At 37.4% G+C, this 16006-nt stretch overlaps 4 protein-coding genes across 7 annotated transcripts in view; 1 reads left to right on the top strand and 3 right to left on the bottom strand.

Annotated features, from left to right (window-relative positions):
- Positions 1-3871, bottom strand: part of prkdc (protein kinase, DNA-activated, catalytic subunit) — a 30559-nt gene extending 26688 nt beyond the window's left edge. For 2 of the 3 annotated variants that reach the window (XM_088401710.1, XM_088401709.1), the window contains exons 1-12: positions 3706-3871; positions 3156-3232; positions 2979-3083; positions 2829-2903; positions 2544-2652; positions 2348-2460; positions 2150-2249; positions 1793-1848; positions 873-903; positions 637-794; positions 409-555; positions 165-329 (exon numbers count right to left, since the gene is read on the bottom strand). In XM_088401710.1, coding sequence (XP_088257836.1) covers positions 165-329; positions 409-555; positions 637-794; positions 873-903; positions 1793-1848; positions 2150-2249; positions 2348-2460; positions 2544-2652; positions 2829-2903; positions 2979-3083; positions 3156-3232; positions 3706-3871 — 1302 coding nt within the window. Of the gene's footprint in view, positions 1-164; positions 330-408; positions 556-636; positions 795-872; positions 904-1792; positions 1849-2149; positions 2250-2347; positions 2461-2543; positions 2653-2828; positions 2904-2978; positions 3233-3705 lie in introns of all 3 variants that reach the window. The other variant, XM_088401707.1, reaches the window with a different exon arrangement.
- A 691-nt stretch (positions 3872-4562) lies between these two features.
- ncf2 (neutrophil cytosolic factor 2) lies at positions 4563-8804 on the top strand. The gene is made up of 16 exons (XM_088402229.1): positions 4563-4805; positions 4986-5068; positions 5157-5265; positions 5391-5525; positions 5620-5727; positions 5810-5869; positions 6559-6602; positions 6776-6917; positions 7015-7077; positions 7184-7238; positions 7309-7349; positions 7414-7562; positions 7878-7980; positions 8090-8210; positions 8295-8397; positions 8475-8804. The coding sequence occupies exons 1-15, from the start codon at positions 4632-4634 to the stop codon at positions 8384-8386; spliced, it is 1479 nt and encodes a 492-aa protein (XP_088258355.1). The 5' UTR covers positions 4563-4631; the 3' UTR covers positions 8387-8397; positions 8475-8804.
- dph2 (diphthamide biosynthesis 2) lies at positions 8019-12075 on the bottom strand. Of its 2 annotated transcripts, none has more exons than XM_088402230.1 (7): positions 11872-12075; positions 11579-11733; positions 11359-11471; positions 11014-11234; positions 9705-10370; positions 9443-9622; positions 8019-8574 (listed from the first exon to the last, which is right to left on the bottom strand). In XM_088402230.1, exons 2-7 carry the CDS (start codon positions 11726-11728, stop codon positions 8453-8455), a joined length of 1452 nt encoding a protein of 483 aa, XP_088258356.1. In that variant the 5' UTR covers positions 11729-11733; positions 11872-12075; the 3' UTR covers positions 8019-8452. The 2 variants fall into 2 exon arrangements, with proteins under 2 accessions (XP_088258356.1, XP_088258357.1); XM_088402231.1 differs by having other exon boundaries at positions 11579-11730.
- A 355-nt stretch (positions 12076-12430) lies between these two features.
- mcur1 (mitochondrial calcium uniporter regulator 1) lies at positions 12431-15734 on the bottom strand. The gene is made up of 9 exons (XM_088401933.1): positions 15445-15734; positions 14344-14451; positions 14163-14266; positions 13916-14017; positions 13502-13543; positions 13274-13345; positions 13136-13189; positions 12910-13024; positions 12431-12811 (listed from the first exon to the last, which is right to left on the bottom strand). Exons 1-9 carry the CDS (start codon positions 15680-15682, stop codon positions 12756-12758), a joined length of 891 nt encoding a protein of 296 aa, XP_088258059.1. The 5' UTR covers positions 15683-15734; the 3' UTR covers positions 12431-12755.
- Between the last annotated feature and the right edge of the window lie 272 nt (positions 15735-16006).

The following is a 16006-nucleotide window of genomic DNA, read 5'->3' as shown; positions in this document are numbered from 1 at the left end:
TGAGTTTTACTACATTTTTATCAAGTTAAGTACAAATCTTGTTACATATTCAGGTGCAAACTTCAGTTTACTGCTGAATGGCGCTTGCCATTAATTCTAATTGACTGTTTCAGGAATTCAAGTAAAGGGAGAAGGAAAAATAATGGTGTTATGAAGATTATGACCTTGTCCAGTTGAACCAGGACACTGGCTATAGAGTCCAGAAGACTGGGCAATTGGTAGAAACTTTCATCCTCCCCATCAGACTCCGTCAGGTACATTTGTTTACAGCGTTGAATCAGCTCTGTGTACATCAGTTCCACATCTTGCGGGCAAACTTTCTTACATGGCTGAAAGAGAGAGAGAATAAAATTGTCCACAACAAAACAAGTTGAACTCCCGTCCGTTCACTTTTCGCTCGAAACTTACAGCTGCAAAAAATCCATATCCTCGTATGGCGATGGAGAGTTCCTTGTGGGTTGACTCCATGGTCTTAATGATGTTGCAGAATTTTTGCATAAAGAACTTTAACTTGCTCTTGTGCTCCTCGATATTTTCCGCCACCAGCATTGAAACCTAAAAATGCAGTCAAGAAATTTCACACAGCTTTATGAAAAAAAAAACAAAAAGGACTTTTCCGTGTGAGAGATGATTCACCTGCTTCAGGAAGGCTTCGAGTGCATAGTAACTGGTCTTTCTCATTTCATTATTGATGTGACCGCAGAGCTTGGACATTGCATCAAAAATCTCTCTATAGTGGCTTATGAGGCAGCTGCTGAATTGGGACGCATGCCTGGCAAACAATCGAAGCCCGGCTGTTGGAAGAAACAGACCTATTAGTACCTATTAATCAGAGTTATAAATTCAAAGTGTCAGGAAAATTGGAAACTCACCGTAAGTGACAGCATATCGACTCATTTCCATCTTTAAAGAAAAAAAAAAAAAGATAGGCAGGTTAACACCATAGCAAAACTGAACCACGAAACTAAATATTGTTCAATTAATTCCAGCCTTATTTAATTAATTATTACTCAAATAATTATAGCACTCTTCTTACTACATTATTAAATTCCCACAGCTATTACCATTACAAGAAATACATTTTATGTAATAGGGCCCGACCCATTTTTTAGGCAAACGCTGAGGACAATTTTTGGCTGAAAAAAAAATACTAATCACTGATTAATTGGTAGGATTAATTTCAAATTAAAGTGAGTAAAATAACATTTATACCGTCCTATCCTCCCATGTATCCATCATCATCCATACATGCATCCATCCTAGCGACTTTTTTTTAAAAACTTTACTTTACTTTTCTTTTGTCCACGAATAAATACATTACAGGAACATTAATTCTTGCATTTATGCTTGTGATTAATACTGAAGTTGAATGGGAGTCACATTTATGCTTAATTTATGTTGCCGTCTGTATTTTTTTCAAACAAACTACGACTTCACGTTGTGTTTAAAGTAGAGACATCCAGTCATTGTTGCTAAAAATTAAGATTTTGAATAACAGGTCCACAAAATTACCTCATCAACAATTCTCATGATATACAGTATACTGTATACTGTATATTTAAGGACATAAAATTATAAAATGGATTTGTGTATAACAAATAATGACACCTGTGTTACTTCTATACGACTGCTAAATGGTTAGAATAAGTTAAGTTAAAAAAGTAAAACAATCGGAAATTATCGTCCATTTAATTAGTTTTGTCCGATGTTTGAAGGCACATAATCTACCAATTACAGTAATCGTCCGGCTATGACACCAGTGTGTTTTAAAAAGTGATTCCATAATATTTACCTGGGGACTAATTGCCTTGAGAGCATATTGAAAGATTTCATTGGCTGTTGCTGGATCTGTAAATCAAAGACAAATTATCCTCATATACCAACAGACAAAACTGAAACAGATATGCACCAATTTATATTCTCCTGGAACCCAGGCCAATTATTTGTTCCCACTGTGGCTCTAGTATATCTTTAAGTCATTGGAGCTAATCTACTAAGATTTAGCGAAGACATCCCAAACTTTCCAATGAGGTCTCAAGCATTTTAGGTCGCCGAGACAAAATTGACATAATGGACACAAATGAATCAGCTTGGTCTCAGGAGGATTTGCAAGATTTGCGTCATGCTTATAATTTAGCCGGGAGCTCACCTTCCTCCATTGTTTTTGTGAAGTTAACCATGAGAGCAGTGATTCCTCTCAAACATCCAGCAACTACGGTGAGTTTGGGCTCCTTTGTTCTAGAGGTCATCTGCAAAAGTGACAGTAAAGCAGTTGGTGGAAATCTTTGCCGTCAAAGCTACTTTATGTATTTATTTTTCAAATGGCAGAAAAAGTCAGGTGCAATACCTGCTCTTTGAGCTCGCCTCGATAGGCTTTAAAGAGTTTTTCTGAGTAGTTGACCATCTCACTGGGGTGAACCTCTGCAACGACTCCTAGCAATTCATAGATGGTGCCAAGGACTATCAAAAAAACAAAAACACAGCCAAAAAAAGATCATTTAATAAATCACTTAAAATTCTCCATGATAAGTTGAAGCCCTTACCTGAATCTGGCAGTTTGCTCTTTTGACAGAGTTCCCCGTAAAACTTGTTATATATTTCCCCAATTCTCAAATCGGCTGTCACAGTGGAAGATTTTGTTGTTAGAAGAACCTATTGAGTAAAAGTTGTTAATGAATTTAATTTATTTTTATTAAGTTAAGTTTTGAAAAACTAGTGTGGCTCATTTCTTTTGATTTATCTGCATGCGGTACTCAGAAAAAAAAAGTTTGAACACCCCTGATTTAGACCACGAATGGTGGTATCTACAAGTTCTGTATGAAACCAACCTTAATAAGCAGCTCCAACGCCGCAGTCCTACATTTCGCCGTTTTATCCTTTGTGTACACCATCATACATGTGTCCTGCAGGGAGAAAATAAATATTTATTAGAAATATTTGTGTCTAGTTCTCAATCTTGTGATCCAAACAAAACTTACTCTTATGTCAATGGCGTATGTCTTCTCCCACCCTTTGACTCTTGGAGAAAGCTTATCCAAAAACTTCTCCAAAAAGCAACATGTTTTAACTCTGGCATCCCGGAGCTGGTGGAAAAAATATTTCATTATATTACTTATCAACAACATTTTTTTTCTCTCTGTGCATTCGATACCTACCTCATCCTGTGGTAAAGACTTCTTGAGGAAGATGAGCAGCCCATTGTCTTTTGAAAACAGCAAGGACAACTGTAGGGCTTCTCGACAAAACAACGATGAAAGCATGTTAATATTTAATTTTTATTTTTAAAAGACAACTATAACTTACTAGCATTTTTTAAGCAAATTAGTCCCTGTTAGGTATGCTCTTTGTCCTCACAAATAGGCCAACATCACGTTAGAAGGGAGAAAAAAAACTGTACTAGTTGAAATCTGCGTCATACTAATGCAGTTTTAGTTAACTAGTAGAACTTCCTCATGTCTAGTAGTTCTCTAAAGCGATTAGGTCTCAACTAGTTCAGTGCTGCCTCACTTGCGACGTAGTTTGGCTCAGTTATCTGTATTATTAGTGAGGTCAAAGGGCATACTAGTACATGCTAGTACAGCTACAAATGGACTTCTTTGGTTACTATACAAACAGCATCCAAATCTTCGATTTAACTTTTGCAAATCTGCAACATTTTTATTGCTAGCATAACGTTGCATGAAGTAATTAAGTGCATTGCTTTACCCAGTTCATTTTCGCTGGGTGTTAGCATGCACGTTTGCCCCAAGTCTCCCACGAGATCTTGGCATCTCAGGGACGCACGCCGGGTATCGTCGTCTCCGAGTGATTCGTGAAGTTTCAAAAGAAGTCCCTGAATCCCTCCCGCGGCGTTGCTTGGCGGAAGAGACATAGCTGACCTAAGGTAACATCTGCAAGCATTAAATCGTCGCTTTGTTACTTAAGTGGGTGGAAAGTCGGAGGAGTGAAGCAGATGTAAACACTGGAAAGGCAATTCAATCTCGTACCCGGAAGACTTGAGGACAGGAAACACAAACGTGGATTTTCAAAATAAAATGTTATTATTTTTGGTATCGATGAGGGCCGCTTTTTTTACATTGAGAATGGTCAATAAACGATGACAAGATAGACGTTTCAAAAAAAAAAAAAAAACACGAGACGACTAAAATAACATTTGAATATGTTTTACATAATAATAAACTACAGTATAGCTTTATAGTTACATAATTGGACTATTTAACCCTTTTAAGGCAAACCAAAGCTGTATAACATTTTTTGGTGAAAGAATGTGTTTGTATTAATTAAATTGTTTAGTTTTATCCCAGACAATAGAATTGCAGCAACATTGTTGCTAAAATCCTTTTACCACAGAGAAAAGAGTGAGCTATAGACTCAACAGAAATGACATAAAGCCAAGTGATCTTTATATGTTATGTCCATAATTTGGTACGACCGTGTAAAACACACACACACACACACAAAATAGAATGTTCCAGTATATGTTCAATGCGACAATTTGCCAAGAGTTGTGATAGTGCAGTTGCATGTGCCAACTGTGAATGTCATCACTTCCTTATCTTGGCTGTACAAATCAGAGAACCTTCTTCTTTTGCTGTGTGCTCACACAGTGTAGTCGTACCCTGTGACAAACAATGTCGTTTTTGGACACTCTGCGCCAGTGGGACGACGCGGTCTCCTGCGTGGAAAGAAATGATTTGACCGAAGCACTCCGAATGTTCCTGGCCATCCAAGAGCCAAACTCCAAAATTTATTTTAACATCGGGTGTCTCCAACTTCTGAACCAAAACCTGGATGCTGCTGAAAAGGTAAGAAATGTCTGTAGAAAAAAAAAAAAAATAACTGTGATACTTAGTAACTCTGTGTTGTTTCATCTGAAAACAAACTGTGATAGTATACAGGGTGAGAGTGCAAGTCACTTAGAAAGAAGAAGTTGTTTCCTTTCTCATATGCTCTGAAGGAAGTAACGCGTGATTTGACTTTCTCAGGCTTTTGACAGCAGCATATGCAAAGATGAGCATTTGGCGGTTGCCTTCTTTCAAAGAGGAATAACCTTTTATAAAAAGCAAAAGTGAGTCTCGCCTTTAACCTCAGTAACTTCAACACATTGCTTTCCATTGGCGTTTTTCTTTATGTAACCAAGCTGTGTTGCTTTCAAGGTATGAGGAGAGTGTTAGTGATTTCCAACTTGCCCTCAAGGCTCTGAGGGGCAACCAGCTGATAGATTATAAAGTACTTGGGCTCAGATACAAATTATATGCATGCGAGGTAAGAATGTGTCATACATTAGTTTGGAACTTGAAACTCCATGAAGAATCATGTTTTAAAAATGTGATTTTATTTTCTAACTCAATGAAAGTGTTTAAAAAGCTCAGCAATGGGTCATTCACCAGGTCCTGCACAATATGGCCTTGGGGGAGGCTCATTTGGGGCAGTGGGAAAAGGCCCAGGGGAACCTCGCGAAGGCTCTCGACTATAAGACGGAAACCAAGGTCAACCTCATCGACAGAGCGATGCAGTCTACCCTGGTCTGTTCACATCTTGGTCTCCAGGACCCAATTCTTACAACTATATTTAAATGACATTGTACACTTGTAAATATTGCTTTCATTTCATCATCAGAAACAAAAAGTTTTTAAAGCAGTGGAGTACCCATCCACTGTGTTGTTCAGACCCAATAAGCACTACGTTGCTGAACTGGAGAAAAAGGACTACTTGGGAAAAGCCAAGGTAATAAGAGAGCTACTACGACTACTACAAAAATAAAAACTTGAAGCTTAATTGACCATTTATCTTGCATATTTTATTTTAGGTGGTTGCTTCTGTTATTCCCCAGGATCAGTTCTCTGGATTTGCCCCTTTACAGCCACAAGTAATGCATACTAAATGGACTCTTTAGCATTTTACAAACACTTAATAGTTAGAAGATGTTATGAAAAGCTTTTGGAATTATTTGGGAGCAATACAACAGATTGAAAAGAGCCATATATGATCTAGTTCGCAACAATAAACACAGTCCTCTTTCGATTGAGGTCAGGACCTGATTGGGTTATCCTATTACTCCACCCATTTTCTATCAAGCTATAATTGGCAGATAGATGGTCTTAAAGGGACAGTGCGTAAGATTTAGATGCAGGTGCTGCATTTACCATTGTCCGTATAGAGATAACAAACATGGCCAACTCCGCATAAGTGTCACCCCAAATGGTATATAATTGTATAATAACTAGACCTACGATTATTTTTAAAACATACTGTTCGTCATTAAGAGCACAATAATTTTTGAAATGTAAATCATACTATATTACTTTTTAATGAAAAACAGTCTAAATCTTACACACGGTCCCTTTTAAGTTAGACGAAAATATCAGAGTTTAGGGTTAAAAAAAAAAAAAAGTCTTTGGAATTCCTGTTATAATTGATGACAAGAATCTGTCCAGGCCATGAATTGGCAAAGCAGCCCCAAACCATGATACACCCTCCATTATATCTACAGTTGGAATGAAGTTTTAATGTAATGTTTTTCATATTAATCATACTAATTTGTTTCCCTATACACAGATTGAACAAGAGCCATCAGGTCCCAAGGAGCCAGAAGTTCTGAGGTAGAAATATACGTCAAGGTTTTTTTTTAAATTTGTAATTTATCTCATTTTTTTACAACATAAAAGATAAGCTAAATTACTAAGGCAGTCTTTTGATTGTAATGAAAGTATTTTACATGAATCTTTCTTATGCCAAATACATTTTTATGACATCAGACTTTGTCTCTGATAAGGGCTTTGGAAGGAGACCCTCACATCGTGCGCTATGAGTTTATTCCAGAGACGAGTGATGAGCTGGCTGTTGTCCCGGGTAACATTGTATTTGTCCTGCAGACAGGTTCCGACAACTGGGCTTCAGTCATCTTCAATGGAAGAGTGAGATTGCTACCTAGATTCTCTCAAGTATTTAAATATATACCGAAATCCACATCCCTAAAATTTTCCTTTCATTTTAACTATGATTTAAACACAGAAAGGACTTGTTCCTTATAATTACCTGGAACGCTTGGAAATGTCCTTAGGTGCACCGAAGAAGGTGAAACCCTTTTATCATATTAAATCTTATTGAAAACATGTATTAACTGAATGCAGCCAATGAATAAATCCGCATTGTTCTCTTCTATGTGCTCATTGGATAACAGAAATTATCAGAACCTCCAAGTCGGTTACCACCAGCGAGGCCAGAAAGGAAACAAGGTATATGCATTGTTTAGCAAAGCATAACTGACTAAATACATTAAATCCTCACACTTTACATTTTGTTAAGGTCTTGTTCGTGGTAAAAGCAGCGAAGACTTACAAACAAAGGTATGCAACCAGGGAAAAAAATCAAATGTATTAAAGATCTCTCTAAATAATGTCCCTGCTTCAGGATGTCCTGCCTGTGGACAACTTATGTGTTGTCAAAATCCATTACGCATTCAACTTTGCAGTATCACTTGAAAGTGGCTCCACTTACAAGACACTGATGGATAAGATCAGTAAAAAACTGAATCTCTCTTCCTTGTCAGTCACACTGAGGTAAGTTACACATAACATCAATTCAGAACCAGCAATAAGTTTGGGAACACCTTCAAAATGTCTCCCAACACGTTTAGAGGTCCGAACTATGAACTGAAAGTCAAAAAGGTGCTCACATTTAATATTAATATAATATCCTTAACTTTTTAAAAATAACATTAAAGTTTAGTTCATGATTCTGAATCGTTATAGTATACATTACAGTAATAGGAAATAAATAAAAACATCCCGAATTTGATGGTGTTTCCAAACTTCTACAATATTCATCCAGTTTCAATGATTAGGCTAAGTAGTGCACATTTGTGTTGAACGTAGGTTAACTTCAGATGCATCAAGTGTCGTGAATGAAGATACGGACATGAAGAGTGTTTGGAGTCGTGCTCAAAACAAGCACCTCGCATTGTGGTGCAATACCAAAGTGAGTACATGTGAATTAAAACACACACACAAAAAAAATGCTTACATACAGCTTATAAAGCTGTGAAAACGTGTTTGTTATATTTTCTTAATTGCATGCTGTTGTTTAGCAAATTGCAGTAAAGCCAAAGAACACTGAGATACTTTTGGTGGCGCTTCACTCCTACGAGTCAACAAATCCTGAGGATCTTGGTTTTAAACAAGGGGATAAAATCATACTCGTTTCTAAAAGTGAGAAAGTATCCATTTAAACGTAATTCATTGGTTTTAACTATTCAGACATGATGTCGTTCATTATTATTTTGCTTCTGCCAGTTAACCAGGACTGGTTGGAAGGACAGTCGAATGGAAACACCGGCATCTTTCCTGCATCCTTCGTGGAGGAAATCCGCGTGAATGACCAGTGACGTTTGCAAATGTAAATGTCCATTATTCATAATGTGTTTCTTTAGAAAGTGTATCATTTAAAGTAATTATGTTCCTTCTTCTTCATAGGCGATCGCGATCCCCTTCCTACCCTCCACAGCTTTCACCACGGGCGTCTCCCCCAATTTTTGTTCCAAACCGCGCCAGCTGCGACCTGCCAGAAACGATGCTGAAAAGACACAGTGAACAAAGTGTGACTTCACTTTGCACTACAAGGTTATTGAAATAAACATAAGAAATGGATCAGCATATGTCATCTTGTGCCACAGTTCTCAAATGGGGGTATGATAAGGTACTTTTGGGAGTATCATCAAATATAATTTGGTATTACTTTTAATGCTGTGACAGGAAAAGTGCATTCTTCTTTTCAAATAAAGAGCAAATTAATTGGAACGTGAAGCAACATCTCACTAAATCTTGTAATAGTGACTCGGTAGGCATGGGCCAATAACCGTAATGGAAATATATTGCGATTTTGAAACTCACTGTTATTTAAAACAGTCCAAATCTGACAAAACCGGTACGTTTTTTGTTTTGTTTTTCTTCCTCCCGCGTTGTTTGTCTGAATGGACAATTTGCAGCCTGCAGCGGGAGCCTCCTCTATATGTGACACATACTCTTTGGCTGCTGCAGCCAATCACATCTGCTCCCTGGCTTGTCGTCTTCAGTACAACTGTCAGTTAGCGACTGCAGCTAACTACCACGCAAACATGTTTATGCTACTTTTACAGAGCGTTTTATGATATCACTCGAGGTAGGACCCCCGTCACAAAAATGACAAACTTGACATTGCACTTTGAATTCTTATAAATCGTAGATGAATGACATTTGAAATAAACTAGTAACAATCGACAGTATTTAAATTAAAAACATTCATTTTCAAAGTATTGTGCATTCAGATTTTTTTCTAATATTATTGTGCATGGTAAATGTTTGTTATTGTAAAAATTATACATTGTTTAAAAATAAAATGACAAAATATAATCTAGAAAAAAATATTGAGAACCACTGTCTTGAGTGTTTAAAATGACACATACCAGCAGAATTAGTGTTGGCCACAGTAAGTATCTGGTTCCTTAGAACGAGTGAGGAGCCAAAAGAGGACTTTGTGTCATCTTGGTCCAGCTTGTTTCTTCTCAAAGCTCCAGTGATTAAAGACACATCTGTCTCATCACATTCCTCCTTCCCCTCTGCTAAAGGTACATAATTTTGTCCACCTAGAGACAAAACAGACAAATATTACATACAACAAAAGTTGAGGCTTCGAAGTCTATTAGAAAAAAAAAAAAAGATTAAAACCTGGCAAGAGATGTCGAAAGTCTGTGACATATTCCGCGGACCACTCCCTCTTCCTGTTGCAGGCCACTTCCATCTCGAAAGGAGTAACCACGGGTCGGTAAAACTCGCTAGAGTCTAATAGTGAGTTTTCCGGGCATGAGATCAAAACGAAAATGTCGATTTCGAGAAAATTGGCCAGCTTGGGCACGTTGATCTTCCCCATTGCGAACACGTAACTCTTCTTGCCCGCGCTCCGGATCGTTTCCTTTAACTGTTGGATTATGACCAGGTAGTCTGCCACACCAAGAGTGCCCACCAAGATGCCCACCACGTTAGCATCCTTTGCCCTCTCTATAGCGTAAAAACGCTTCATCAGTGCCCGATTAACGCTGGCCGACTCTGCCCTCCCAGTAGAGGTCACGGGGTCGAACGAGGAGAAAGTGCAGCGATTCCAGGTCATCATGAAGTTTCGTAAGGTGGGTCCATCTTGGCCGATGTAGAACACATTGTAATCCTCAATGTTCAGGCCATTCTTCAGAGGTAACTGCCTTCCAAAGTGAATGCAAGGTTGCTCGGCGTCAGGTTCTCTTTTATTCCGGCCGTGGCTGTAACACTGCTCGCCTTCCACAACAAGTTGAGAAGAAACAACGTTTGGATAGTCTCCACAGAAAAGTGTCAACAGATTATCTGGGGAGGGACAAAAAAGAAAAAGAAAGCACTGAAATTCTTATTCTGTTCACTTCCCCGAGCAGACTAAATTCCATAATCGAGCGAATAATAAGGTAGGCAATTAAACAAAAACAACAGAAATAGAGCAGTAAGTGTGAAGAAACTGTATACATATCAGAACTTTATTTGGAATTAATCAGAGACTCTTGAAAGGTAACGGGTTTGTGCTGACTTCCATTTTACATGAGCTTGAATGTAACATGTAGAATGCAACTCTGAACATAGACACATCCCTGGTTGCATAAAAGGGTGTGCATACTTGTGCAATAGCATTCTAGGATCTAGAAATTTTTCACTACAAGATTTTAACGTGCTTTTTTTCCAGTTGAGTTCAACGAGTTATGGGTCGCAATAAAAGGTGGAAAAAGTAATCAAATATTTTTTTTTAAATATCACAAACACAACATTAAAAGAAAATGTATAGAACTACATCTACAGTGATATTACTATTTTATTTTTGTAGATTGTTATGTCATAAATTTTAACCAATAGTTTTTTGCTTGTTTCTACAAGACAAAATAAAGTTGTTTTTTCATATGATTCGACAAAATCTCAAGCAAGCGGTCACATTGGGATATAATTCTCATCTGTGTGCACTTACCAATTGCATGTGTGTATCTGACATCATACACAATGAGGATGTGAGCCTGCGTGTCAGTGTACAGCTCTCTGAAGGCCGAGTTGCACTTGTCCAAGTCTATGCTTGCTTTTTCAAAAACATACATGAGGGGTAGCCGTTTAGACGGGCTGAGGCAGGCACGGCCGTAGTGTACGATGCAGTCGGCTCCAACGTGCTCTGCTGCAACTTCATCTACACAGCAACTGACCAAACCACAACACACACACCAAATGGGAAACTCCGATTAAAAATAAACATAGAATCTAAATGCAAAACCTCAAATGGGAGTCCATCTAAAGTAAATGTGTAAATAATTCTATCAATTACCTGCCATAGGATGTGTCCCCTAAAATGAACGCCTTGGCTTGAGTGATTCTTTCAATCTCTGCTGCTATTGCTGTTGAATCGTGCAGAAGTTGATCGGGAAATTGCAGCGCAACCTTGAAACCATGAAAAGTAACAAGCATGTTATATTTGTTACATTTTGTCTCATGTATTGTGACAAATTGAACGACAACAACAAAACAGGTGTTAAAAGTCTAATCACCTTCTTGAAGTTATTGTGACTGACAAAATCGCAGGTCTTCTGAATTTGATAGAAGTCATCAAGTTCCTCCAGCGGAATTTTCCTCGTCTCTTGAACTTCAACTTGACGATGAATTACATTTTCCGAGCTGCTACTGAACGCATCCGCCATAACTACTGTACAGTGAAAACACCGACATGTAACAATAAACCAGATATCGATCAATCTTATTATGTATCCACACATTATCGAATTATAATTGCGTCGTGAACGATTAACATAGTTAACGTAATATTTTAATGTTGATCACTTACCTTGAGTCCTGTTTGTGCAGTTAGCTTAGCAGCAAACTAAGTTCACTTCCAAGATGTCACGTGTCAAATTAGAAATAATTTACAAAATACGTTATTCATGTTATACATCTCTAGTTAAGAAAAAAAACAGCAATACGGCATAAAGTTCGCCGGCTAATTGTGCGTTAAGACATGTGCTACCAGAAATGTGGCTTTTCCGCTAGTCCGTGCTTTTCCGGTTCAAGTTGATTTCAAAATAAGTGCTTGCAGGCGCGATCGGTTTTTGCTGTGAACCGTTTTTCAATTGATCGTTTTAGAATCTTGTGGAGGTAAAAGCGTGGAGACAATTAGACACAGCAATGTAATTAAGCACTGGCTTAGTAGTGCTTACCATGATTGTTACCAAGAGTTGCAGCAAATTGAACAGGCAGTCCATTTATTTTATCTACAAGTGTTTTTCTTGTATATATTAACGACAATAAAGACTTCACTACTGTGTCATCATAGTGAGGAAACATTACTATGGATGAAAATTTAGGTTACATGCCATTTTACGAACAGAAAGACATTTAAAATGTAATTCATGATTTAGACATTCAACACCTGTTTTATTACAATTTCACCACAGACAAGTGACAGGTAAAGCAAAATGTGAATTAAATAAGTCAACATTCAATAAAGTGGAAGTGTTGTTCAACCATCATAAATATTTATGTCATATTACAACATTTAAAAAATACTGCAAATTCATTCCACAGCAATAACAGCCTTTGGCTTTTACTTCAATACATGGATTGTAATGCTAGCAAACATTACTGGAAGGAGTTTGATTGCAGTCCTTGAATTGTGCATTCCTTGAGAGACCACCAAAATACAGTCAGACTTTATATCACTTCAGAGTGCTTTTACATCCAGATACGATAAAAACCTAAGACCACTGTGAGACAAGTGAATACAGAACCTAGAAGAAAAAAAATAGTAAACACACAGTACTGATATGTAGTGAAAATGAGAAAAGAGGGCAATTTATTTCTCAATATACTGAATGTCACCTCCTACCTGCGAGGTATTTTATCGTGTCCAATTTATGTGACTCAAGCATGGTTTTTAAACCCGCCACCTCAGTGTCAATCTTCATATTGGTCTGAGTCAGATAACGATCTTGCTCCGCAGTCTGTTAGAAGGAAAAAAAAAAAGGCAGGTTACCAAACGTTGGTAACAAATGGAAGGAGGATTTTTATTTTGTGACTATGGGATGTGATACAGTTACAGTATATGTACAAACCATTTCCAGAATTTCCGTCCGAGTTTCCAAAAGCTTCTTGTCATTCTGTGCTTTCTGAAAAAAGAAAAAAAAAAAAGGAAATGGTATGTTGCTTATATTAGAAGGCGTTATTTTAAGGACAAAGATTGACAGGATTACCAGTTCTTTCACCCGGCTCTTTTCTAAATTCATGTCTAAAAGTGTGTCGGAGCGTACTTTATTCATCACATCCTAAAAGACAGCAATGGATAGATATCATTATGTGAAAAAGAACAATGCACTCTATTGAATTTAAATTAAATGATGAAGTCAAGAATGTATTACAATAATATTCAAGTTCAATGAAATATACATCTGAGTATTTAATTACAATATATTCTTACTTACAGCTAGTTGCACCTTCAGCTGCCAGAGTTGGAGCTTCAATTTCTGAAACGTTGGAAAGTCATCTTTGGTCATATGATTTGTTTATGGGCTGTGGTAGGATAGTATGGAAGGTTTTTAATTATTTTTCCCCCCTTTGGTGCAACTACAGTATACTAGATAACCAGAATATTAGACACCTCTGAAGATGCCAGTGCTTTGCAGAAAATATGAAAATATGTGAGTAAATGACCCCCCCCCAAAGAAAAAGTTTTTGAATTGCAGTATTTTGAATTGCCAGAAGATGGCAGCGAAGCACAAGAAGCTCCTCAACTTGCGCCAAGATAGTTCCTTAGCAAAAAATATGCCACACAATATTTGTCTAAACAATACATATATTGGGCTTTCAATTTATTCTTTAAACTTCAACCTGCTTACTTCATTCTCTGCCAGTAATGTAGAAAACTCGCTTTTCTCAAGAATGACCATGTCCTTCTTTAAGGCTGCTATTTGAGACATCACACGTTGCATCATGATCTCCTAAACAAGGAACACAATCGATATGAATTAAGGTCCAGATATATTAGAGTGGGTGAAAATAAGGCAGGAAAATAACAGTGAGATTCATCCATCAAAAAAGCTAGGAGCGTCATATGTACACTTTTCGCAAATAAGACGTTTTTACCTGTTGCACTTTGGTTACCATGTCACTATAAATGGTGTCCATGGTAGAGTTTGTCATCTTCAAAAGCACCTGAACTAAAGCTTCGGCTTGCTGAGTGGTGAAGCCTGTTAAAGGAAACATCGTTAGGTCAGTTTAGAAAAGCGGAAAATAAACTTAAAGCAATTGCGGCGACGGCTTCTACCGTTTTCTTCGAGAACCCGAACCACAGCATGAGTGTCAAAGAACAGCTTCCGGACTTTCGGGATCTCAGGCTGCACATCATACTGGATAGGGCTGACAGAACTCTTCTCTAGAAAGCAATTTGGATTCAATGCAAGTTATTATTCAACATTTGCTGAGTTGAAAAAAACGGATTGGGTGCTCAGAGGCAGTGTCAGGTGCACCAGGAAAAAAAAGAGAGAAACAATGGTGTATTATGTAAATACTGACTGAGCTCAGGGTTGAAGGTTCTTCTGAAAACATTCAACAAATGCATCATTGCTGTACGTAAGCATATAGAAATGTACAAAACGGCTTAGTCAGCTCTGTTGTTATATTGACTGATTTTGTGGTTGGCCTTCTTGATGTAGGAAGATGGTCAAATTTGAAAGGCAGATAGTTAGGCAAATGAAGAACTAAAACCCAGACAGAGGATTGTTTTAACTGCTAGTCTGACTAATTAACAAACAAAACACTTCTCATTTTTTCATAGTTCATTCAACCTTTGATAATCAAGTAATGCTGAAAATCTAAACTGCACAAACAAACAAAAAATGCAAGTACCTTGATCAATTATTGAGACTTTTTTCTATAAGGCTAATGATTTGCTTTTAATCAAGAATAATCTTTAGAAAATATCTCGTTAAAACGAACTTTTATGCAGTAAATTTCAATCATCATTTAAATAGTATTTTATTGTCTCGTGGTACCTGGAGAAGGAGGTATTTTATGAGTGGTACATGAAGCAAAACATTTGAGATCAAGTCAATCAAAAGTAACAATATGGAGTATCTTTTTGTAAGTGTACAATCTTACAAGTTCACTATGAGATAAACACGATGGTGTTTCCTACTCTAACTAGCCCCTACCCCAAATAAGATGTATGAACGCCCCTGCTGAAGCACACTGCTGAAGGACATACTGTACAAGTAATAATAATAATAATAATAATAATAATAATAATAATAATAATAATAATAATAATAATAATAAACAATAAACACAATGACAGTATTCCACAGTAAATGGTCATATTTCCACCACTTTTCGAAGCAGTATGTATAACAAAATTTCTAAACGTCACCTCTTCCTGACAAGTGAATCCGTCTGAGCCCAACTTGTCGCTTCACTTGGTCAGATGAAGAATGAACGAAACTTGCAGATGACTTCAAATGTGACCAACTAGGTTCAGCAGGTGAAATGTGCGAAGATATACGCCTGCTATAGCTCACTCTCTCTCTGTTTTTGGCAAGGCAGAACCGCTTCTCTTTGTGGCTAAGAACAAAAACGTTGAGTCGCATTTGACATTGCTTGAGCACCATTGTGAAAGCGTATGTGAACCTGCCAAAGAAAGTTTGGAGTAACTACTTCCGCCTTAACGTCAACACAATGCGATTTTCCGGTTTTTCTTCTTCTTGTAAATTTTATGCGGCGGTTGTCAAACCAACTCTTGGTGCATTACTGACATCTACCGGAACGAAAGAATATAAACATGATCCTTTTCAGATTTTATTTCTTTACAACAACCTTCGAATTAGTTTGAGTAAGATGCGAAAGACGAAAAATGTGTGCCATTACTTTGCAGAATTACGCAATTGTGTTTACTACAGTTGTTCCGAGACAAAAATAGCTAATTCTTGAATATT

This window comes from Hippichthys cyanospilos, chromosome 19, assembly GCF_059441005.1.
Source record: "Hippichthys cyanospilos isolate Australia breed blue-spotted pipefish chromosome 19, RoL_Hcya_1.0, whole genome shotgun sequence".
Lineage (NCBI taxonomy): Eukaryota > Metazoa > Chordata > Actinopteri > Syngnathiformes > Syngnathidae > Hippichthys > Hippichthys cyanospilos.
Note: the sequence above shows the minus strand (reverse complement) of the source record. Positions and strands in the feature narration are given on the sequence as shown.

Coding starts and splice junctions, on each gene's coding strand:
- ncf2 (XM_088402229.1), top strand. CDS start 4,632: ATGTCGTTTTTGGACACTCTGCGCCAGTGGGACGACGCGGTCTCCTGC. Junction 5,266..5,390: donor ACAAATTATATGCATGCGAG/GTAAGAATGTGT, acceptor GTCATTCACCAG/GTCCTGCACAATATGGCCTT. Junction 5,526..5,619: donor GAGCGATGCAGTCTACCCTG/GTCTGTTCACAT, acceptor TTTCATCATCAG/AAACAAAAAGTTTTTAAAGC.
- dph2 (XM_088402230.1), bottom strand. CDS start 11,728: ATGGCGGATGCGTTCAGTAGCAGCTCGGAAAATGTAATTCATCGTCAA. Junction 11,472..11,578: donor GTCACAATAACTTCAAGAAG/GTGATTAGACTT, acceptor CATGGTTTCAAG/GTTGCGCTGCAATTTCCCGA. Junction 9,623..9,704: donor CTTTCGACATCTCTTGCCAG/GTTTTAATCTTT, acceptor TTTTGTCTCTAG/GTGGACAAAATTATGTACCT.
- mcur1 (XM_088401933.1), bottom strand. CDS start 15,682: ATGGTGCTCAAGCAATGTCAAATGCGACTCAACGTTTTTGTTCTTAGC. Junction 14,452..15,444: donor GATTCACTTGTCAGGAAGAG/GTGACGTTTAGA, acceptor ATTGCTTTCTAG/AGAAGAGTTCTGTCAGCCCT. Junction 14,018..14,162: donor TGGTAACCAAAGTGCAACAG/GTAAAAACGTCT, acceptor TTCCTTGTTTAG/GAGATCATGATGCAACGTGT.